Source organism: Phaethon aethereus (genome assembly GCF_964289735.1).
Source record: "Phaethon aethereus genome assembly, chromosome: 3".
NCBI lineage: Eukaryota > Metazoa > Chordata > Aves > Phaethontiformes > Phaethontidae > Phaethon > Phaethon aethereus.
In genome coordinates, this window is record NC_138576.1 from 66,460,672 (window position 1) to 66,484,668 (window position 23,997).

At 41.2% G+C, this 23,997-nt stretch overlaps 1 protein-coding gene across 1 annotated transcript; it reads right to left on the reverse strand.

Annotated features, from left to right (window-relative positions):
• Positions 1-729: 729 nt before the first annotated feature.
• On the reverse strand, positions 730-20,852 carry IFNGR1 (interferon gamma receptor 1; the record flags this gene model as incomplete). The annotated part of the gene is given in 7 exon segments (XM_081997118.1): positions 730-1,224; positions 7,416-7,550; positions 8,569-8,766; positions 9,488-9,648; positions 11,146-11,318; positions 11,710-11,824; positions 20,504-20,852. Coding segments are annotated over 7 exon segments (1,365 nt in total). The 5' UTR covers positions 20,592-20,852.
• Between the last annotated feature and the right edge of the window lie 3,145 nt (positions 20,853-23,997).

The window sequence follows — 23,997 nt, forward strand, 5'->3', positions numbered from 1 at the left end:
ACAGGAGTTATTTTACAAAGGAAAGAATCTATTGTTTACTCACTGAAATGTACGAAGTAACAGTCCTGGAAGTACATACTTCTAGTTGCAGAAAAGACTAGAAATAACTGGTTCTTGGCCATGGAATCAAATTCTTAAGATATACAGGAAAAGGTTATAGGCATATTCCCACTTCAAAGAAACAGTAGCATTTAATTTAATACAAAAATACCCTTCAAGAGAAAAAGACAAGCAAGAGAATACTCCAAAGGCAAAAACTCTCAAATATTTCTTGCACATCTCTATAGCAACCAAGCAAAGGCCTTCTTAAGCATTATGTTCATTGAATTAATTTTGAAAAGGATTTGAAACAGAAGGGAATAATGATGCTGCTGCTGTTTTATATTCCTTCATGAAGTCTGTTCTCCATAGAGTACTGTTAAAAAAAGAGAGTGCTATTTCAAATAGGAAATAGTGAGTTTTTGTCATATAAACAAATACGTATTTTGTCATATACACAAACAGTTCTAAAAGTGGTTATTATGAAATTTCCCCCCACTTTTCATGCTGTCCTCAGGTACTACTTTCAGTCCCATTTCACGATCCCACTGTACTTAGTTGTGTACTGGTTACTCTAGTTGGATCAGAACAAGTACAACTTGTAGATGTTCATAATATAACGCAGACTTCTCATAATCTTCAGTAATGCTGTTCTTCCTGAGTTCTGGTTAAACGCTTCAGCTATCCCGGTTATTCAGTTGGCCTGTAGGCAATCACAGGCTGTTCTTCACCAACATCTATCAACATATCTAATGGAACATGAGGCTTGTCGTAGCCAGAAAACTTGAGACAGCTGCTTGGAATGACAGTTTGTTTTATTTCTGTGGCAGAAACCTCTGGACCTGAAGAGTTACTGCATATATCCATTTGGCTATTGTCAGAAATGAAATAACTCTCTTTTACTTTGTGATTCTGTTCATCATCAGAAGATACCTCCTCTGTGCTTTCCTGCAGAGACACCTTTTCTGCTTTGGCTGGTGCCTCTACAGCAGGAACAGAAAATGCTCCTTCACTGGAATTCTCAGGACTAACAGTTTCTTCTTTTGGCTCTACCTCCAGCGAGGTTACTTCTTCATTCACTGGCAACGCTGACTGGCCTGGCATGAAGTTTATTACAGATACGTATTTTGCCTCCGATTTTGATTCTAGAACGCTGTCTGTGTTCAGGTTTCTTATCACGCTGACCTTAAATGGGGGGGAAAAAAAAAAGAAAGAATCACTTTTAGTTCCACATAATCTACTAATTTATTGGCTTTTTCTTCTGTCAAAGTTTAGAGGTTAAAAAAAAGGTAGAAGTTCTTAATACAAATTTAATGTCATTACAACCAATCGCAACAGAAATAAGCAAAATTAGAATCTGGCAAAGTCATTAGCCTGTATCTATGACTTCAGCTGTTTCATTAACACTTTTACACAAGCACTCAAAAATGCTTTTTATGTGCGAATACATTTGCAAGGACCAAATCCATTTCATGTAATCCACTGTATTTTAAGTCATTTGAAGTTTGCAATGTAGAGGAAAACAGAGAAGTAAGAAAAAGCTGTAATCTCTTCAACTAGCTGGGGAGACCTTTCATACCCTAGAGGTAATAAGTGTAACTTGCAATGACTGTAATATTTTGTGGCAACTGTCTCAACTGGGAGGGAAGTGAACTTTGGAAAGGGACCTTTAAAGTGATACGAGAAGCTTTATGCATATCCAGCAGTCATATCTATGCTGAAGTCTTCCTAGTTATTTCTCCTGTGTCACTATGCACCCCCTCAACGCTGCGCCAAACTTTAATGTTCCACTTAGAAACCCCTCCACAGGAAGAGCATATTAATTCCTTCAATGACCAGGCTCCAGCTTGCTTTAAACAATTATGATATGCCTTCAGGCAGTTTGGGGTTTTTTTAAAGGTGTTTTTAAGAACACATATGAAAAACAAAGTAGGGTAAATTTTCAGCTGTATGATGGTGTTCCCTAAAGCTAACAGAAACCATAGGGGGGAAAAGGTTTACTCAATAGTGTCCTTTTCCAAATTTCATAATGCACTATATATGTGTATCACAGACTATCAAGTACTATAGATAAGCTAATTTTTTAATAAAATGTAGACAGGCATTGTTTTTTGAGATCCTTCATAAAAAAAAATCTGACTGAAAATACAGGTTGATGCAAATTTGGAAGAAAGGGACATAGGTATGAGGAGAAAAGGGAGAAAAAAATAACATTGTTTAAGAAAAGTTACAAAGTTGCAAAAAGAACATCTCTATATTAGTGCAAGAACTGAGCGCCATCAAAACCAGACGATCAAATCTGGCTGCGCTTTTCAAGAATCTTCCTTGATCAGAAGGTTGTGAGGCCTTATCTTTACATTTATAACCTTCACAGTGTGCTGTTGACTTCATTAGAACTTGCCTTCACCTCTCACTGTCAGCCCCATTCTTTCCCCGCTGTTGCCCTGATATCTGTTGATGGTACTGTGGTTTATGCTAGATAATGAAACTATTGGAGTTTTAAAAAAAAAAATAAACCACAACAACAAACACCATGACAAAGCAAACACTCCCTGGAAAGCAGTTATTTGTAATCTGAGTTTTACAAACAGCTGTGTTAGCACTACTAAGGTGAGGTGACCCCCTTGGGAATCAAGGGCTGCCACTGGAAAACTAGTAAAAACAGCATTCAAGTGGCTCCTAACACTGAAAATATATCACAGTAGAACCTCGCTGCCATTCAGCCATCATTCTCTCTGGATGTTCATTTTCTGTTATGCAGAAACAGTCAGAATACTGTATAATACACTGGAAACGTTCAAGATCAGGTTGGATGGGGCTCTGAGCAATCTGACCTAGTTGAAAATGTCCCTGCTCATTTCAGGGGTTGGACTAGATGACCTTAAAGGTCCCTTAAAACCCAAACTATTCTATGATTCTATAAAGAATATTCACAGTGATTTCCATGACTATGTCCGGAAACCACCTGTTCATGAGAAGCAGATGCTTAAAAGATAGTTGCAGAAACCAGAATACAATCAATACTGCATAGATACTGAAGACATTATGAACAACTGGTAGGATTAATGTATCTTTTGAAAACCTGCTTATACAGATGTATGAAAGAGTATTGGATACTTATGCTATACTGACACTGGCCTTGAAGGGATCAGCATCTGTATTTTTTTGGTGGGTAGAAAAATCTGACTCCAGTAGTCTCACAGTCACAAGAGAAGACAATTCTCTGTGTAACCTTGAATACTTGAGGAATGTGAATCAAGAAAAATTCTACAGAAACTATGACTAAAAGCTGTATTTACAACTTCCCATCTCTCCCCATACCAGTATAGGCTATACTAAAAGTTAAAATAAAAAACCAATGAGTTCTTGTTTCTGTTCTGTTAGGATTTTCACATGGCGCTCAAAATCAGTCCTACAATGTGTTAAGGGAACCCCTTGTACTCTGCACAGGTTCTGCATTTCACAGTGCCAGCTGGCAATGCTTAGAGATAGACCCTGAGGATAAAATAAGTACTTTCTATACAACTACATCCAAGTCTTTTGTTCTCAAAAAGGAAACCCACTTTTCTCTTTGGCAAGTTTTCAACTCACCAAGCAAGATGGTGCAAAGACACTCCTATTCCCAATCATGAAAGAAGGAAACCATCAGAAGAAAAAACTCTCATGGGTTTCCTGGTACCAAAGGTTCTTGAAGAGTCACTGAGTCATGACTACAAGACAATTTAGCAATTAATGCAGTTATTTCTAGCTTCAAAGAGAAGAATCACAGCTTACTACACTAACTGGAATGCCATTCAAAGCATCTGAAGTAACAAGGGTAATTAAGATATGGTTGCTATTTGAAGAAAAGTATTTACCATAGTTAAGTTAATATTTTTCTTTTGTGAGCACTATCTAGTACAAGCAAACTGACAGCCAGTGACCTTAAACTGAATGTCAGCAGCATATCCTGGCATGTGCAGGCAATCATATGTGTCTTCCTGTCTCTAGTGACAGCACCTGAGCCTTCAAGTCTTTCACTGTCTCGACAGACTAGGGAGATACACCGGGGGAAGCCAGGCTCAAGGAGACACATAAATAACATGTCCCAAGGAATCCATAACAGCTAAGTAAATCAACAGTTCCTTTCTTCTAAGGGTTTTCCCACCTACAGATTCCCAGTAACAGTAATTTTCAGGTGCACATTTTCCAAAGGACAGTCTGAGAAGTCCGTTTCCAAATCTTATTAGGACCTTGACAAAATCTCCATGGCCTTTGCATGGTTCCACAACAAATTAGTGCCATGTTGTCCTAGTTTCAGCTGGGATAAAGTTAATTTTCTTCAGCGGGGCTAGTATGAGGCTATGTTTTGGATTTGGCATGAGAAAATGTTGCTAACATGCTGATGTTTTCAGTTGTTGCCAAGCAGTCAAGGACTGTCTGGCTTTTTATGCTGGACTGCCAGTGAGAAGGCTGGAGGTACATGGGAAGCTGGGAGGGGATACAGCCAGGACAGCTGACCCAAACTGGTCAAAGGGATATTCCATACCATATGATGTCATGCTCAGTATATAAAGCTGGCGGAAGAAGAAGGAAAGGGTGGGGGGACATTTGGAATGATGGTGTTTGTCTTCCCAAGTAATCGTTACATGTGATGCAGCCCTGCTTCCCTGGGGATGGCTGAACACCTGCCTGCCCGTGGGGAGCAGTGAATGAACCCCCTGTTTTGCCCTGCTTGTGTGTGCAGCTTTTGCTTTACCTATAAAACTGACTTTATCTCAACCCACGAGTTTTGTCACTTTTACTCTTCTGATGCTCTCTCCCATGCCACTGTGGGGTAGCCCATGAGCAGCTGTGTGGTGCTTAGCTACCAGCTGGGGTTAAACCACAACAAGCATCTACTTAAAGGCGCCAGGAAGCATATCACTGGAAGGCAGCAGTCCTAAGGTAGCACACCTTGCCTAACCTTTTAACAGATGGAAAAACTCCCTAGATGTTTCATTTTCAGACAAGCTCAGGTAAAACACAATGGTCATAACCTGTACAGAAAGAAATGTCTAGTACACATTCAAAGGTCAGTGACAGGCTCTCAGCTCCAAGAACTCTACAGAGATAACTTCATATCATTAAATTTATTATTCATACTATTTACATTATTTATTCATTACTTTACATGATTAATTATAAAAATAAATAATTGTAGGTTAATTATTCATTTTACATTCCCATATTATTCATAACACCTGTACTGAAGCTACCCTTATGAGCTATGCAATTTATATTTGTCACTAGACACTTCAATGGAAAGGGACAGAATCACAGAATATCCAGAGTTGGAAAACATCCATGAGGGTCACAGAGTCCAACTCCTGACTCCAATCAGGGCAACCTAGAAGTTAAACCATACATCTAATATCATGGTCCAAATGCTTCTTGAACACTGACAGGCTCAGGGCCATGACCACTTCCCTGGGAAACTTGTCTCAGTGCTTGACCACCCAGATCTTCATAGTTATAAGTTTCATTCAGCTCCTTATGTGCAACAAAGCATGATGTGAAAAGTGAACCAGATTGTGGTACACTGGGACCTATGAATCACAAGATAACATATAGCCCAGTAAACTGAGAATATGGGCACACCAGTGACTTGCTACAAGGTGAGCTAAAGTGTGAACTCCAAGCACACATCAGGAAGCTCGCAGGAGTTAAGAAGCACACATTCTATTTGTGTGATATTCTTTCTCCTGATCCCCGAGATGCGATACCACAGTGGTACTGGGAAGCCAGAGTAACTACGGATCCATTGAGCATAACACTGTCATTCTGGATGAGCTGTCTTTTGCTATAACAAACAGTCTTCACAAAAATTACTGCGTGTATATGTAGGACATCATGTTATATATTCTGACAGCTACATGACGGTGTGAAGATAAAAAAAAAAATCTCCAGCACCTCATTTTTTCTACAGGCCTGTGTGTTTCGATATTTGGGTCCAGCTGCAGATTCCGTCACACAGGTTTCTCTCATGTTATTTTTTAAATCTACGGCTATCTCTTAACTAGTCTCAATGGCTCTGTCACAGTTCATGGAAAGAAACAAGCATTTTAGAGTGTTTTGTCTGACCAGAAGTGCATATTATTTTAGAATGAGCTGAATCATCTTGTGCTGCACAAGTTGATGGACTAGATTACTGCTTACTACAAAGGGACCTAGCTTGGACTTCTCCAGTCTCACCTCCTAACATTCTACTCCAAAGAAAGCAGGCTTGAGGGGGGGATCTTAAGCATTGAGCTACCCCTGCACTATGAAGGAGTCAGTTTAAAGGGTCCTGAAGTTGAAGAACACTGAATTGAAGATCATTGCCTCTTCTCCCTAGAAGTCTTATGAGACTTCCTGCATCTGCCAAGGAGATACACTCTTGATAGGATTACCATTTACTACTACCTCACATGGCAGCTCTTGAAAGCTGTTTCAGCTGCTGCTGATTGTTCAGTTGCTGAGACTAACCAGGCACCAAGAGGACATTAAAATAGTACTTGTCACATACTCTGCTCTTGCCTGATGGGAAAGCAAGGAATGCTGCTGCTCTTTAAGAAACATCCACTGTTTCCTAAGGATGGCTACAGGAAGCTTTTAAGGTAGAGCAGCTGGTGACCTCTCTTCCCTGTGACTGCTCAGTATGAGAACAGATTTCCCCTGGTTCCTCCCTCATGCTACAGCGCTATTACTCCCCTCTCCCCTTACTCTGCACATCACTAAGATTATTGTAGCATTTAGCAGTATCACAATATTACCATGCAATAATGAAATTTCACAGGTGGCTAGTGACAGCACAAGAGGAAATGGGCACAAACTGAAACACATGGAATTTTACCTGGGTGTAAGAAAACAATTTTTACTGTGAGGGTGGTCAAACACTGGAATAGGTTGCCCAGAGCAGTTGTGGAGTCTCCTTCCTTGAAGGTATTCAAAACCCAACTGGACAGAGTCCTGGACAACCTGCTCTCGCTGACCCCACTGGAGCAAAAAGGTTGGACTAAACGATCTCAAAAAGTCTCTTCTAACCTCAGTGATTCTGTGGTTCTACATCTCTGCTACTAGAATGAATACAAACCTGTCTATGTACACACACACTGAGTTCTTAAGAACTAAGTTCTCAAACTAGACCAACTACTGCTACATCAGTTAAAAAGAGATTGAAGTCTAGCCCTAAAACAAATACAAAGCATTTGGTTGCAGAGGCTGTCAGAATATTAGACTGGTATAAATCCTAAACATTTAGAATCTGTGAGACCATGGTAAAAAAAAAAAAAAAAGGCAGGCATAAAGATGTTATAGTTATAAGTTACCTACATGGATATTAAAAATCTGACACAGATAAGAAGCTGTGAACTTACCAAAGACTTGGGCAGCTTTATGTTCTTCTTCCTTAATTTCTTGCAGCCACAGCATACTGTCAACATTACACTCACGCACAGAATAACAACACACAGAATGATGATATAATGTGTGCCTAAAAGGTTAGAGGAATATCTGTTAGGAAGTTTGGAAAAATAAACCACTGCCATATCATTTAGAGTAACTTCAGAAACTGTAATAGCTCAGAAGGCTTAGCTGTACTGTGTGAATACGTCAATTTACCTTTTTTCACTCAAGAAAACTTAATTTATAAAGCATTACATCAAGTAAATAAAAATTAGAATGACAGAATATTTTCTATTTATATAAACACAGTCATGTTTTTATAGAGGTAAAGTAATTTTATAAGGAACAAAAAAAATAGACATGACAGATGGCGATGAACAGATTTGTACATTTTCCATGCGATAGAATATTAACTGGCATAATAATTACACATAGTCTATGTACAATAAAATAAAAATGTGAAATATTCCAAAACATAGAATTGTTAACTATTACTAGTAAGATTCCATTAGTCTGACTCTCCTTAATATCTTTGCCCTCAATCATACCACTGCTCTTGTGCATAAAAGAACGCACACAACCGACATTATCAATTTTATCTCTTTTCTCTAGTGAAGTTTTGTAACATGAAAAAGCTTGTAAGAGGTTGAGACATAAAGTTGGGTCACTAGCTGCCTTTGTTCTTTTTAATCAAAATGTCAATACCTCAATTGTATGACAAGTTCATAGTTTCTCCAAACTCAAGAAAGTCTATATACATTTTCCTCAGTGATGAGACTGAGCAAAAAAGCTATTTACTAGGAGAGACAATGCTTCTAAAACCATGTAACTCAGTGAATGATCCATTTGTCATTTGTTAATTACACGAATGATCAGGTGCAATGGAAACAGGTTTTGTAAATACCAATGAAGCAGGAAAAGCACTCAAGAAGTAGTCAGGGTTACTTGAAAATAATACATGATCTTTAAAGGTCTTTAGAACTGGGAAAGTGCATTTGGAAAATAATGACCATGCTTTCCCCTTTTCATATTCTCTAATAGGCATCAAAGTCATCCCATGACTATATGAGAGCTTGAATACTTAGCTAGAACAGATCTCTGGTCAGACTCAGTATGTTCTTACTAAAGTTTTAGAATCCTCTTACTCAATGTCTGTTTGAGAGGAACATGAATGCAGGTTTCTTCTGATGGGGCACCAACTATCACATTGTCATATAGATGTCCCTTTGCTGAAACACAGTAAGTGGAACCTTCAGCAGGAACTGGGATATTAAGGCTGCATTTATACATTGTACAGTCATCTTCAGGGAACTCTTCTTTACTCTGCAAAAAATAAGAGTCACACAACATTTGACTCAATGCAACAATATAAATATTACAGTACCTTCCAACACTTTAAAAAATGTTAAAACACTATTAGGTGTGGCTCCTACATCATCTATATGCCTTGTAAAAGCTCCGAACTTTGGTTATCAGCTTATGAGATGTTATATTTATCTGGAAGCACCATGGTCTGATCAAAATTTGTGCTGTTCATAGTCTAGAGTCGCATTCCCAATTCACTTACAAAACTTTTACCTGAATGCATATGAAATGGTAACTGTGAATAAACATAGCTACTACCATTTTATGCAAGTTCACCATCCACAATTGCTAAATAAAGTGGTAACAATATCTTTAAAAGGCAATCTTCTTAAATGAAAGGTCTACCTAGACACATCAACAGGGCACAAATAAAGTTACCAATGTTTTAGCATGTATGCAGAAACAATAGTATGCGATCAAGTAACTCAGTCTTGTGTACAGCTAATGCAATAATCTCATTTTTGTTATAAGACATCCATTTGGATAACTAAAATCCAGACCTTCCAGTTACGTATCTCACTGTAAAGCACTTGATATTTTAGGACTTCAGTAGTCCTATGCTGTGTTCAACTGTTTTCTTGGTATCTGTTGGCTCTGTGTGTCATCGGAGTGAACCCCTTGTTTATGCATTTAAGGCAAACAAGTATTTTTAATTTGAGGCTTTCATTTTGGAACTTACCTGATTTTTACTATCCCAAAAAGTCACCAAGTACGTGAGCTCCGAATAAATGTCTCTGATCCAAGGAAGATGCTCCACAGATTGGAATGCAGGATGGTAAATATCAACGATGATTTTATCACTCTGCCTTGACAGATTCAGTTTTGGTGGTCCTATTTTTCCTGCAACACATTACACCTTTGCTATTAAGCCAAAGCTTTTAACAGAAAATACAGTATTTATAGTTAGATTTCCAAAATTTGTCAGGGATTTGAGAAGAATTACATGTTTATTTCAATGCTGTTAATATCACACAGCTGTGACACTTAGAAGTAAGAGGCATTTGGATAGATTCATGAATCTGCTTCTAAAATGGAAACAGAGGTTGTCCCTGCAGAATTTCACTGTTAAGCAATCCAACTTTCCTATACACGTAAGGCCATAAAGATTCAGCTCACTGACAACAGGGAAAAAACCTGACAAAGCAATTAAAAGTATATATGTGAATGAGAACAAAACACAAAATACTCCTGACTAGATCCCACCATAAATCACACTCAGCTAAAAACAATATTGTACTGAAACAAAGGCTATCTGAAAAATCTAAACAAATCTCATCTTGAGCAACAGTACTTAGGAGGCCTGATTTCCCATGGCAATCGCCTCCATGAACTTTTGGTGTCTAATGATATGACTGAACATACAAGTTTCTTGTTCAATGGGAAAACGATTTTGTCTCTCTTCCATACATGGCTACCAATTTTCTGCAAACTGTCAAACTCTGCATTATTACCATGACTTCTGTCCCTTTGTCAAACACTAGAAACCAGCCACCGATTCCAAGTCAATGGAGTATTGCGTGGGGAGGGAATCACAGCAGAAAACAAAGAGGGACTCCACTTCCTCAGCTCCAGCAATGCAGAAATCCAGCTCTATCTACAGCATAGCTCAAGTCAGGGAGAATCTCATGGGCAATGTTCTGCCTGAAAGCTATACGTTGGGAATGGAGCAAGTGCAAGAGGAGTCTCTCAGTCTTTCCTCACCCTGTTTTGTCTGCTTTGCACTGCCCATGCAATGCTGGGGCCTGCCCCACTGTTTTGGGCAGGTTGACCTGGAGTCTAGACACACAGTTTACATTTACAATATTTATGTGGAAAACTGTCATTTCTCCCAAAGGATTTACATGAAGAATGAGTAATTATTACTTACACAGCTACAGGGAACTCCCATAGCTTCTAGATAGTGTCCAGACACCCAAAGCTGTCAGTACCTGAGATTATAGTGTCAAGCAAGGCATCACCAACCACCTGAATACTATTTCACTGATGCCTAAAGGTCCACAGCTTCCAGTGACAGTTTCCCACCCTCAACTGGTGTCTGGGACAACAGGCAGGAACATGGGAAGGATGCACAGAGTACACCATAAGCATCACTTTCTTGCCTTTAGAAGTTTTGGAAAAAAAAAAAAAATTCAGATACCACAGTGACAGAGCTAGTAAGTCCTTATAGAGGCAGAATTACAGAAGTTCCTACTGAACTACCATCATGCTTCACTTCACCCTGGACTCCTGACTTTATGACATTCCCAAACGAGGCACAATAATACAGGGAAACGGATAATTACTAACTTTTTAAATTTTAGGAAAAAATTACAAGGTTTAGTTTACAATGGAACTTACCATGCTTTCGAAAAATAAACTCATTTGTCTCTACGTACTCAGACTGTTGTGACCCAACAACAGCCTTAACTCGAAGCCAGTGAGAGGCAAAAAGGTCACGTATTTCCCTTGAGAGATCACAAAAATGAGCTGAAATGTTCACACAAGTTGAGACGATCTTATAGTAACCTAAACTGCAAAACAGATCAAGTAATAATTAGTACGATTGCAATTGCACAATATTGTACAATATACTGTGACGGTGACCAAGAACTGGCACAGGTTGCCCAGGGAGGTTGTGGAGTCTCCCTGGAGATATTCAAAAGCCATCTGGACATAGCCCTGGGCAACCAGCTCTAGGTGATCCTGCTTGAGCAGGGGGGTTGGACCAGATGACTTCCAGAGGTCCCTGCCAGCCTCAATCATCCTGTTATTTGACAAATTTTGCCTTAATTTACACTTAAGCAACCTTCACCCTACATGACTTCACCACATAGAAACAAAAGAATCTGCCATGGACTGATTGCTTTTATATGCTTCTAGAGACTATCAGGTATAGGAAATGACAAAAGAATAAGAACTTACTTGTAAGGTTTGATTTCCACAATAAAATGAGGAGTTTCAGACATAGGTGGGTACTGCCAATGCAAGACAGTTTTGAAATTTTCAGATGTTACTACAATCTGCGTCGGTGAAGGCACTAGGAGAAATAGAACAGTTGCACTTTGATAAACAGACCAAGTAAAACATAAGAACAGCCAAAGATATTTGAGTTATTTAGAAAAGACAACATGCTAGAAATAACCGGAAAAATTGGACATAAAAACTGCAAACACTTCCCCTGAAATGGACCAGTCTGTCACCAGTACGTATGAGCCCTGCAAGCTGATTTATTATTCTTCTCTCCAACAGAGACAACTTTCTTCCTGTTTGCAACCCAGAACCTCAGATAACCAATGCCCATTTAAAGCAAGTCCATCAGATAGCCCATATCAGGTTCATAAGCTGTGATGATTATACCCCTATGTTGATATTATATAGATATACCAGCAAGACAGATAGTATGAATTTACTGAAGTTAGAGGAGATTAGCCCAGTTCTTGGCTAAGATTTCTTTTGCTTTTCAGAAACTGAATCAGGGTATAGGGGGGAAGAGGATACCAAAGCTGCAGTATCAGGGTCTGTGCTCCAGGGGAGCCCTACTGAACCCTACTGTCTCCTGACTCAGTCTTGCCAAAATACAGCAGGCCTCCTGGGGAAAGTCTGGATTCAACATGAATTTCTGATAATGCCATTTTTACCACTCCAGCAGTATTTTTAGAAAGCTGTGATGATAATAATAAACAACGAACTTTTGTAAGGAATTTGAACACTGATGCTGTCATGTAGTTCCATATACAGGAAAGCATTTGAAGTACATTCAGTAAACAACATCAGAGGTAACGTAGTAGGCAACACGAAAATAAAAAGCAGCATTGATAGCTTCCTCATATAGCAAGCTTCTGTTCTAAGCACCAACAGCGACAGGGGTATGGGGGGAACTGCTGCAGGTGAAGGAAAATTACATGATCCTGTAACTACTGAAGGCTGTCACATGGCATTCAGAAGGAGGAAAAAAAATTAAGGTCACAACTGATTTTAATTGTTACTTCTTAGCTTCTCAATGTCTGGTTTGGCATCCTTAATATTCTCTTAATATAGCTTTTGTGAAATGTTGACAGGTAACTCATATTTGACCTGCTCTAGACTGCTGCTTGTTCACATAGCAAGTGCTCCAGCTTCACTCTGTGATATATTGAGGGAAAGTAAACAATTTTCACATCTTGAGACCAAGACCACAAAGGTAACACTCTACAGAAAGCAATACACAGAGGCTGAGATACGCTATTAACCACGAAGATTTGATACATGTAACATACGTCACTGCAAATGGTGCTGTGGTTTAGTTATGTTTTAATATGTACAAAAGTGGTATTTCAGTTACTGGAAAAAAGGAACACAATCATCAAATTCTCAACCACAAGAAAAAAAAAAAGGTGACAAGTTGACAGAAAAGGTGTCAAAGCACACATATATTACTTCAGAAACGTACTTTTAAGACACAGTGTAGCAAGTCTTACAAAATTGTACTTTTGTGTACTATTATACTAATAAAACTACACTTAACAGAAGAGTAGCAAATGAAATCCCAGAACGTACTTGAACTGCTAGTAGAAGCTACTGGGAGGTGCTGTGGACACAAGAGGCCTTGCAGAGGGATGTAGATAGATTGGAGCATGATTAATGGGATGAAATTTACCAAGTCCAAATGCTGGATTCTGCACCTGGGATGGAACAACACTGGGCACAAGTATAAATTGGGAGAGGGGTAGCACGGGGATGTGATAGTCTAAAGTACTTGTGAATGTGACCAACTAGAACTAAAAAGAATCTACCAAGTCACTCCTCCACAGCTCCATGAAAGACTATTCAACCTAATTGTCCGCTCCTCCACCCAGAGATGATTTTTAACATGCTCCAGCTTTGAGACTACAAAGGAACTAGCAGAAAACAAGTTTTCCTTGTGAAAAGACAACTTTCTTCACAAGCTATACCATCTTACCAGCCACCAGGAACGTCACCACCAACATATCAAGATCTCTGATGGTGCTACAAGTTGGCCTTGATCACTTACAGGAACACTATCAGTTCACCCTTTGCATTGTCAGTTTTAACAACTTTGCTTTCAGTGATCAAGTTAGTGAAGCATTATCTCTCTCTTTCATCTTTCACTCCATATCCTCAAGCAGGCCTAAAGGACATCTTTCAGCATGAGCTGAGAAGCTGAAAGTCATAATTACACTTAAAAACAAACACCAGTCATAAAATAGGTTTATAGCACATCTCATCTCACATCATTATTCTCTGTTTCACATGCCAAGAACTATCTCCCTTTCTTTTTCTAAGGGATGACACCTTATTACTCCTTCTACCACTGCCCTTGTTCTCTATAGGCACCAGCCATCTCGTCTCTCAAGTGGTCTAATGGATATGTAGTAAAGTCAAATGTAAATTGTTCTCAGCTTGTATTTATTTTTGAGGTTTGCTGGTTTTACTTTAAAGCCAGAGAAAGCCAGAAAGCTCATCTCCCTTCCCTAATTGCACTGGTTATTTTCATGGAAGACCATCCCTACCTGCAAACCTCACCTAACCAATCTGAGTGACCAAGGACCTTAATGCTTCAGGTCTTTTAGCAATAATACACAGAAACTTAGCGCACATGACAGCAGCTTGAGATGCAGAAGTGAGTGTTCAGCACTGCAACAGTTCAGACCAAAGGATCTCAAAACGGGCATGGAAAATGGATCAGCTTGTGATCACCGATGGAAAGCCTACTTTTAACACCTTTGTCAGACAATTCTAGCCCCTTTCTTCAGGTTTGTAATCTCCCCTGCATGCCCCTCTCCAACCAATCAAATGGTCTTCATTGTCCAGCGTACAGCCCCTTCACTCAGGCTACAGGACTTCTAATGGTTTCTCCTCCAGACAGCACAGGCAGGGCCTTGGAACACCCCAGCCTCATCGCACTCCAGCAACAAGACTACAGACTACAGAGAACATCGCAGATTTTCAAAGTGCTAACGCCTACCCTTCATAGATGCTACTTCTGCATACTGCCAGTTAAAATGCCATAATCCTTTATGTCAACACTGTTTTACTTAATCCATAATGAAGCATTAATTTTTTGAACATGTTGCACTCTGTTCTATGTTGTTCAGCAGGCACAACTAGAGGAAGATGATAGTGGCTAGTGCCACAATGGTAATCTTTAAACATAAAACTTGTAATTTATAATAAACATATATGCAGCAACACTCAAGATGCAAGTTAAAACAGTGAGAAACTAAGTGTGGAAAAAGTGAGAAGAAAATTGATCAGCAAATCATGTCGTGATGCATGATACAGAACACGCAAGTTCTAGTTTGCCTCCAGTTCAAATGCAGCGATTTCCATCCACAGTTAGCTCCGTTCACCTTGCCTTGTAAGACAGCAATACTGTCTGACAGAAAGGCAACAGAGATGTTTCACAGAAATATAGAAATGGAATTGTGCATTGTGGAACACACGAGGAACTTCAGAGAGCAGCTCTGTGTCCAGAGGATAAAGGAATAAATGGCAAAGGTGGCCAGAGAGCGCTACATTTTTAAAGTGCACTGAAAGAAACTGAACATCCCTGGATTTTGAGGATAAAGAACTGGAATGTTGGAAAGCAAAGGGAGGAGTAAGGGAGGAGTAAAACCAAACACAATCATGATCACAGGATGACCTAGAAGTTGAGTATTTAATAGAGAACAGACATGGGAACGGAACCGCATAGTTTATCTCAGCAAACTCACACCTGCACCACTTCTGTAACCAACATACATAACTCAGAGAAAAACATTAATTTTATTTTCATATACAAACAATCCAGACTACCTATTGCCATATCGGTGGCAAAGACCTCAGCAGGTGTGACTACTGCAGTGTCTCTGTGTGTATATATATAATCAAACATCTTCTCAATGTGCAATTATCTTAACAATGTATTTAAGTTTTGGACACACTTGCATAGTGAACAGGAAGGAAATACATGTGGGAGGAAATTAAAAACCAAATGCCACCAAAAGACTTTTGTTTTACTGCAAATATCTGCTGCTTGGTTTCAGGCTGCTAAGAAATAAGAGGGGTTTTTTTCAAAGTAACAGGAACAGGTGTACCTAGTTGCATCTTCTAAGACTAAGGAAGATAACTCATAGACCTAATCCACTAGTTGCACACAACAGATTATATAGTTCTGCTTCAAAAGCATCCATCAAACCATAAAATGCTTGCTTATATCTACGGGACAAGTCTAACTTGTCTTGTTTTGCACATTCACTTCCTCAAATTAAAAACACCACACTGTGCATCTTTCACAAATCTCAGCAGGGTCAGACATGTGCAAACCGAGAAAGCTTTCTGTACTAGCTTGAAACTAGACTATCTTGTTCACTGTATAAATTATCCTGAACACTACTACCTATGGAAAGTACTCATGAAATACAAGTTTGAAGCAGCCATATATTCAATAAAATCTATTTTTAAAGCATATACAGAAGGACTTTTTTTTATATTTAGATGTCCCATCTGTTCATTGAGCCTCAGCAACGCATAGCCCAACAGCAAAAATTAAATCAATGAACTGGAGAATGGAATATTTCAGAGCTGTAAAAACGAGACAGCCTTTGAACTGATGTTTATATCTTGTGCAACACCGAAGTTCCTTCTCTCATTCTGGCACAGGTCACAAAGCATTACTGTATACACAGAGGCATTATTTGTCACTACTGCCCACCGAAGCAGAATTTAATGGGAAGTGCAATAATGCATATAAAAGAACAGGGCCTGATGAGTCCACAATGCAGACTGTGGTACAGCTATCTGAGACAACAGTGACTTACAGAACCACAGAGTTCATTCAGGTTGCATGTGCCTATTAAACATCATTTAGGCACTGAAATACAGATTGAAAGCACAAATTGAAAGCTTAAAAACACAAACTGTGAAAAAACAAGTAAAAACATCTTTTGATCTTGAAAGTCTGCTCCTTTTCTGGATTTCCATGAAAAAACAAACAAATCCTTACAATCCCAAAGCAATACTTCATAGGAAAACAGTTTTAACCCATGTCAGTAGGCCAAGAGGGACAACTGTTTGAACTTTGCTGTGGATTCATGCCAAGTAGGTAACTCCTCATTTAGCCTCTTAAAAGACAGCCTGAAACAATGCTAATAAATCAGTCACTTCTGGTCCCCTGACTGGGAAAACAGTGTGCCTTCCTTATGCCAGCCCTGTGCTCCATCTGAGCTCATCTATCCACTTTAGCTGCACCCAGAAAGGGTAGCAGTTTTGGGGACTTCACAAATGTAAAAAAATTATTCTCCTTAGCTTTCACCACCACTGAAAGAGAAGACAAGGGAAAAAAAGATCAGATAAATCTGCACTACCTGAGAATGCTTCTGCAGGACTCTGCAGAATAGGAAAAAAAAAAAAAAAGGTGGCAAAAAGGCAGCCAATACCCTGAAAAATGGATTCAGAGCATAGCAAGTCTGTGCTAAGGGTGAAAAACAGCACATAAAAAGAACTTAGGCTGTTTCTGAAAGCTGCATTTCCTTCTAGCATGGTCCTCTAACCATTTATGGCCTCACTTCAGTCTGTTCCGAATCAAACAAAATTAGCCTGTATTAAAGCAGAGTACAGCCATCTGGGGGCTAGAAGAAAGCTAGGACCACGGCCCAGAACTGCAGGACAGAATTTCAGCAGGAAGAGGTCAGTGCTCAGCACAGGCTACAAAAGCACCAAGTATGTGCCATGGAGAGAAATGGGAAATGACTGTCAGAGAGGGGGGCTCTGTCCACTGCCGCGTTCAGGGCAGCACACCTAGGTTAGCATGCATCTGTCTCTACTATGCACTTCTGGCAGGCCAGGCACTAAAGATAAAAAGCCCAGTTCCTGCCTTTGTCAGACTGCTGGAGGGGGGACTACCTGTAGGCTGGCTTTGGCGGGGAGCTTGACAGACCAGCCAAGGTGCTGAAGAATTTTGTTCCTGCTACCTGCCGGGCCTTCTTCTAAGTGGCAGCAGCCACACAGTGTGGAAAGGTTTGCATGTGCTTGCCTTCACCCGTTTTTGTTTATCCCTCCAGAAGAAACTCATGACATACACTTCTCTTGTAATGCTGCTCCTATACCTTGATGGTACTTCCTTAACAAAGTTATTAAAAACAAGCTTAAATTAGTGCATGTAACAGCAGTTCTATGCAGAAGGTTCTACCAGAAGTTTTCAAAAGGTCTTAAATTCAAAAAGGAAACCACATTCAATTTACAAACGAAGGGAGTATGAAGATCGGAGTAATATACAAAGCTATTAATTTTTTAAATACCTAGTGACATGAACTTAAATGATTTTACAGGCACCAGGAATAAACACTATATACAGTCTTCAGTGCATTTTTACAGCTTCTTTTTACAACAGGTTTTTATTTTCTCAGAGGTTTGACACAGTTCCACAGAGCTTTTAAAATCATTGATTAAGGCAAAAATCTCCACAAGGTGGTATGCTGTACTGAGAGGAGAGGCAGCCCTAGATCACCATCTTAAAAAACCCACAGTAAGTTGCAGAAGATGGACATTTTAAAAACTGCTGTAACAGCAGGAGCTAATGTTTTAGCTATTTTATAACTACTCCTCCCTTTTATTATAGCTGGGAGGTCATTATAATAGGTAATATCTAAATACAGCACTTCTGTCATCTACTTTGTTTTTGCTTGCAGCTGGACAGACAACTGCTATGACTGCCAATAATCTGAATCATAAACGAACAAATCAAGACCACCAAGATCATCAAACACAACAGGAAGTCAGCCACAAAAACGAAGCACATAGATCTCCTTGGAAATCTGGCTTTCAATGTGCAAGAAAGCACCTGAAACTGCTACCACAGTCTCCAAATTTTCTTCTACTACTATAATCTTGACCAGGGACATCCTCTTCCAGGATACTTAAATGCAGACTGAGAGTTCCCATCAACAAGCACTCAGCTCCACTCATGAGTCACAGGCCTATCTATGCAGACACGTTAAGCACGCACCCAGCTGTAGGAAATGCAGGGGGTGTTCAGCTATTCAGGCAACTGCTGTTAGGTGGTCTGGCTTTTCTAAGGAAAACTGTGGCTTACGACGGAAGATGACTGGGCATGTTCCCATTACACACTCAGCCTTGAGATACGCAATACATTACTGGCACACTGAAAGCCCTACCAAGACTTAAGAAAAAAAAAAAAATCACTGTATCATTGCAAAGGAAAGCATCATAAACATGCTTCAGAATTCCCCTTCTGCTTTCATCCTCCCACTGTAAGCCAGCACATCTGCTTGCATCAGTGTAATAATTAAGTAAGGACACGGTATTAGAATTCGAATTCCCTTCATCATGTTTTTGTTCAGTAGAAACCTAAGTTTTTACTTAAATGATGAAGTCTCTGGAAGGTATGCTTATAGAGGCTGTGGCCAACCTGACTGCAAGTCACCAGGAAAACTCTGCTTGTGTTCTCAAAACCTAACTCAGAAGTACATTCTGCTCCTTTCATCTGAGGGTTTGCTGCACTCACACACAGAAAAATGAGCTTTTGCATCTAGGTAGGTTGCCACATCAACTACACCACAGCACTGTTCTTAGTCTTCTGTGCTGGACTAGGCTTAAACAAACGGGATTATGCCAGGTTTGTTCTACAACCAGCAATTTACTGGTATTGGTGTTCTTATTTTAAAATTGCTTAATGCAATGTAAAACCAGCATATTCTATTAGCAATAAAAGCATGCCCTTAAAAGAGGTGAAGGGAGATTTCAAAAGGCAGTATTTAACAGATCAAGCCTCCTTCCTGCTAAAATATGAAAAAAAGGAGTTTCCCTGAAAGGTTTACTGGTTAACAATTGGAACAAACTCGATACTCAAGATGTGAACTGGCAAGGCAGATTACCATTTTCACTGCTCCCAGTCCACGTCACGTAAACCTAAGCAGTCTTCCAAAGTCCCATACAGTGTGGCCTATCCCCAGGGGCAACCGAGTTCAGTCGCTCCACAAGGACCTAAGCTGCATGAAGTCCCAGTGAATCTGCATTATGCATTTGCAGAATCCAAGGAGCCTGGGCACATAATCACCGTTTCTGTGACTGACTAGAAGCAGCATTTTAAGTAAATGGATCTTGCTTTGTGGGTGAAGCTCAGGAGAGTACTGCTGCATTTATCTAATGTGTGGACATGCTTCCTATTTCAGGCCCGTTCATGAAGGGCGTAACATGCAACACCCTGTATACAGTGCTCAGTATTGTTATAAATTAAATGCAAACTGAATACATATTCTCTATTGACTTGAGCTATTAGAGCTGGTTTTAAGAAGCTGTTCCAGATTAAAGTAAGACTTGTAAACCTGATTGAGTATGTCTTCTTAACCTTGCAACCCGAGACAGAGCTCCACCGGTACCGGGTCACCTCGGCGGGACAGCATGGCACAGCCCCCGAGGGGGTGAAGCTGCACAAAGCGGGACTCTGTTCCCCCGCTGCCGCCCGGCCGCTGGCTCTCCAGGTGGCAATGCGGGCCCCGCCGCTTCCCCTCCGGCTCCTTGCGTCCGCGGAGGGCGGCGGCAGGGACGCGGGCCCGGGGGGCCCCACCGCGCCCCCGGCGGCGCTCGGTCACGAACGACTCCGGGACAGCGTGGGGCTTCCGGGTCCGCCGCCCGCCACCCGCCTCCCCGCCGCTGAGGGGATTCCTGCTGCCCACATGGTCCCCGCCCGCCGGCCCGGCCCGGCCTCGCCCGTTACCTGCGGGCGGCTGCTCCCCGCGGAAGGCCACGCTCCGTCGGGCTGCCAGCAGCGCCGCGAGCGCCAGGAGGGCCAGCGGCACCCGCATGGCACCCGGCGGCGGCGGTTGGGGGGGGCCCGCGCAGCGGCCGCCCCGGCTCGTGCTGCACCGCCGCTCCCCGTTCACCTCGGCTCCGCTCACGCGCCTGCGCCCTGCGCTCCCCACGAGCACGGTCGGGAAGGGGCGGGCGAGCGGCCCCGCCCACGGCGAGAAGCCGGGCGGCGGCGCAGCGGGTCACTATCGGGCGTGGGCAGGCTTTCTGGCCGGCCTGTCGCGCCCGGGGCCGGGCGGGGCGGCCTGAGGGGCGCCGCGGACAGGGGGAGCGCAGCTCGGGTAGGGGGAGGGCCTGACCCACGGGGCCGCAGTTGGGTTGCGGCCTGGCGGCCGCCGTTAAACCCTGTTGATAATGATGGGGGATGTCGGCCTCCGCGGTGCCCTGTCTTTGTTAATTTTGTGGTTTGTTTTTGTTGTGAGTGCCGATACTGTGTCATGCCTGTCAGCCCCCGCCGCTGAGAAGGCATCCTCGTCCTCCGTCATGTTGGGACTTCTCCCTCCCCATTTCCTAAAAAACACAAAGCGTTCATCCTGTGGAGTTTTTCAGAAACAGTGCTTTGAATTCAAACACGTAGAGGAATCCTAATTTATGCTGAGAGATTTTATTCTTTCTTGCAAATAACCTAAATCTATATGCACTTCAAAAAATTAACTGAAGCGCTGCCAAGCAAGATGGAGATTGCAGCTTTTTCCGCCCTCCTGTTTCTATGTCTCCCACCCAGTGTCCCAGTGCCAGACAATTCTGCACCTTAACCATCCAACCTCGGCCACCCTGGGCCAGATGAGGAGGACACAGAAGAAAACTCTTCTGATACATCCCTCCCTGGCTGTAAGGAGGATGTAGCAGCTTTTTAAGTTCCTGTCAGAGATTCTGCAAATAGGACTTTTTCTAGACCTAAAATGGAGACAGCTTGAGGGATCCTTGACACCCACGCTTCTTCCCAGGCTTGCAAAGAGACAGAAAGGAGGAAACAGAGCTACTTGCCAGAGTCATTACGCTTCCCCTTTCTCAAGGCTCTCTTGGAAAAAGTAACTTCAGCTGCTCCCCCATCTTTATTTCCTATCCCAAACTTTGTCCCTCTTCCTGCAGGAAGGTGTGGAGGAATCCCTTTTCTCGCCATCTGCATTTGCAAAACTGAGGAGACAGCACAATTTGCTGCTTGGGAGGGAGTAAGTAGTGAGACGAGGGGAGGTCGCAAGCCAGCACTGGTTGCTGAAGAAAACACGTCACTGGTACGGCCTCAGAAATGATGGTGTCCCCATAGGTGATGAGGTGGTGTTGTGGGGTGTAGGGTCAGCGTGGGTTAGAGAGCCAACATCTCCTCCCAGTCACACCAAGGCTGAAGAAAATGGATTGTGAAACTACGCTCATGTTGTGTAGCAACACTACGCACACAGACTGACCTTTGTGCTTAATGCGAGTGCAGTAACGAGCTTCACAACCAACAAGTGCTTAACTGTCTTGATTGAAATATTGGCCACTTATTGGCATGTAGATTTTAGCTTCCTGTATGGTGGTATGCTTGCATGATACTTTTATAGCACATAACAGGATGAGAGGAAATGGCCTCAAACTGTGCCAGGGGAGGTTTAGACTGGATATTAGGAAAAATTTCTTCACCAAAAGGGTTGTCAAGCATTGGCAGGCTGCCCAGGGAAGTGGTTGAGTCACCATCCCTAGAGGGATTTAAAAGAAGTGGGGTTTTGCTGTCCTTGCAGAAGTAGGCACAGGATCTTCACCTCACTTAGTCTGAAATGCCTACTCCTCTGATTCAGCATGACAGTCACTGCAGTCACACCACTGTTACAGAAGTGAGACGAATCTCCTCTTTTGGTTAAGAGGTAAGGAGGGGATACCAAAGCGTGTCCTTCCCTGAGCATGGGAACGACAAGCATGATAAACAAAATCATCGTGCAGTCAAAAGCTCTGTTCAATGCCATTGCGAACGTCTGTATATTTACATCTGGTCTAGACCTCGTAAGAATTCAAGTGTAGACCTGAAAGGTCATATCTTCTATAACTTTCTGGAAAAAAGAGCCATTAATCTAGGTGCAAAAATGTCTTCTGATAAAGAGTCCCACCTCATAAAACAGGCTAGCACTATAATCAGTCTCAGAAGAAAAAATGTTGGCTCCTTTGTTCTCTTTCAATAATCCAATGTCTCTGTCTGATGTGGAAGGTCCCATGCAAAGTAACTGCCAAATATTAGCTATATTTTAGAGCTACTGCATATAGTGTCTTTAAAGACACAGAATTATTCTATTATGCAAACCAATCTTATACAGGCCGGCCTAGTGTTTGACCAGACTGCTGGGGACAAATTAAAGAATGGAAATTGCCTGTTTTGTTGAATGTTAAGAATTTCTAAAAAGCATTTTCATAGCATGAACAAAGTATCACAATGGGAGATACTGCAATTCTGCAAGGTACCCAGTGATTAAAAATTCATAGCAGAACCATCATGTATAGTCAGGATAAGCATTAATCAATTCAATCCAAATTAATTACCTTTTCTTGTGAATCTATGTAGGGACTATTCAAAAGCAGAATTTTAAATAACAAGGAGGTCTGACAATAGGCATAGATACTTTCAACAACGCACATAATACAGAATAAGATATTTTATGGAAAAAAATTTAGAACCTAAGGTATTTTTTAATCCTCATGATTGGGTGGATACTAACTGAAATTTGTGTATGTTCATAATATTTGTTGTGATTATACTGATACTCTTACTTCATTGGAGGCCCTTTTATTTTAATTTTAAAGTAATCTAAGAAACATTTCCCAGTGAGAGAAAGATATGCAATATATTCTCTTTGACAACCACCACAAGAACATGGTATCTGACAGATTGTGCAATGTATGTGGACTGCTGAGCCAAGCAGCATGTGTATAACTCATATTGGCCATCGAAGTGCTGGTTCTGCCTAGTGAAGGTATTGTAGGGAACATGATGTGAGGAAGGGACTTGGGAATCAGCAAAATCCATAGGAAACCAGGCTTCGTTAATTCTGCTGCTCACAGAAAATTTTGTTACGTGAATATGTGTTTCCTGAAGCAAGTTCTATTATCTGGAAAGGGAGGTGACCAAAGAAACTGTAATTGAAATGAGTGCCAGAAAAAGAAGGTGGAGTCAAATAGAAAAATCAACATACTGAAAAGCCAGTGTGTGTACTGATACCAACCCAGCTTTTGTTTCTTTTTCACAAACATCTGAAGAGAATTAAACAGCCATTGCAATAGATCTCCTAGAGTTGATTAGCAACAGGAAGAGGAAGCTAAGGATTTCCAGATTCTTGTTTGTACACAATGTTATGCTATTACCCTTTGTCCTGGTTTCAGCCAGGATAGAGCTGGTTTTCCTCACAGAAGCTAGTGTGAGACTGTGTTTTGGAT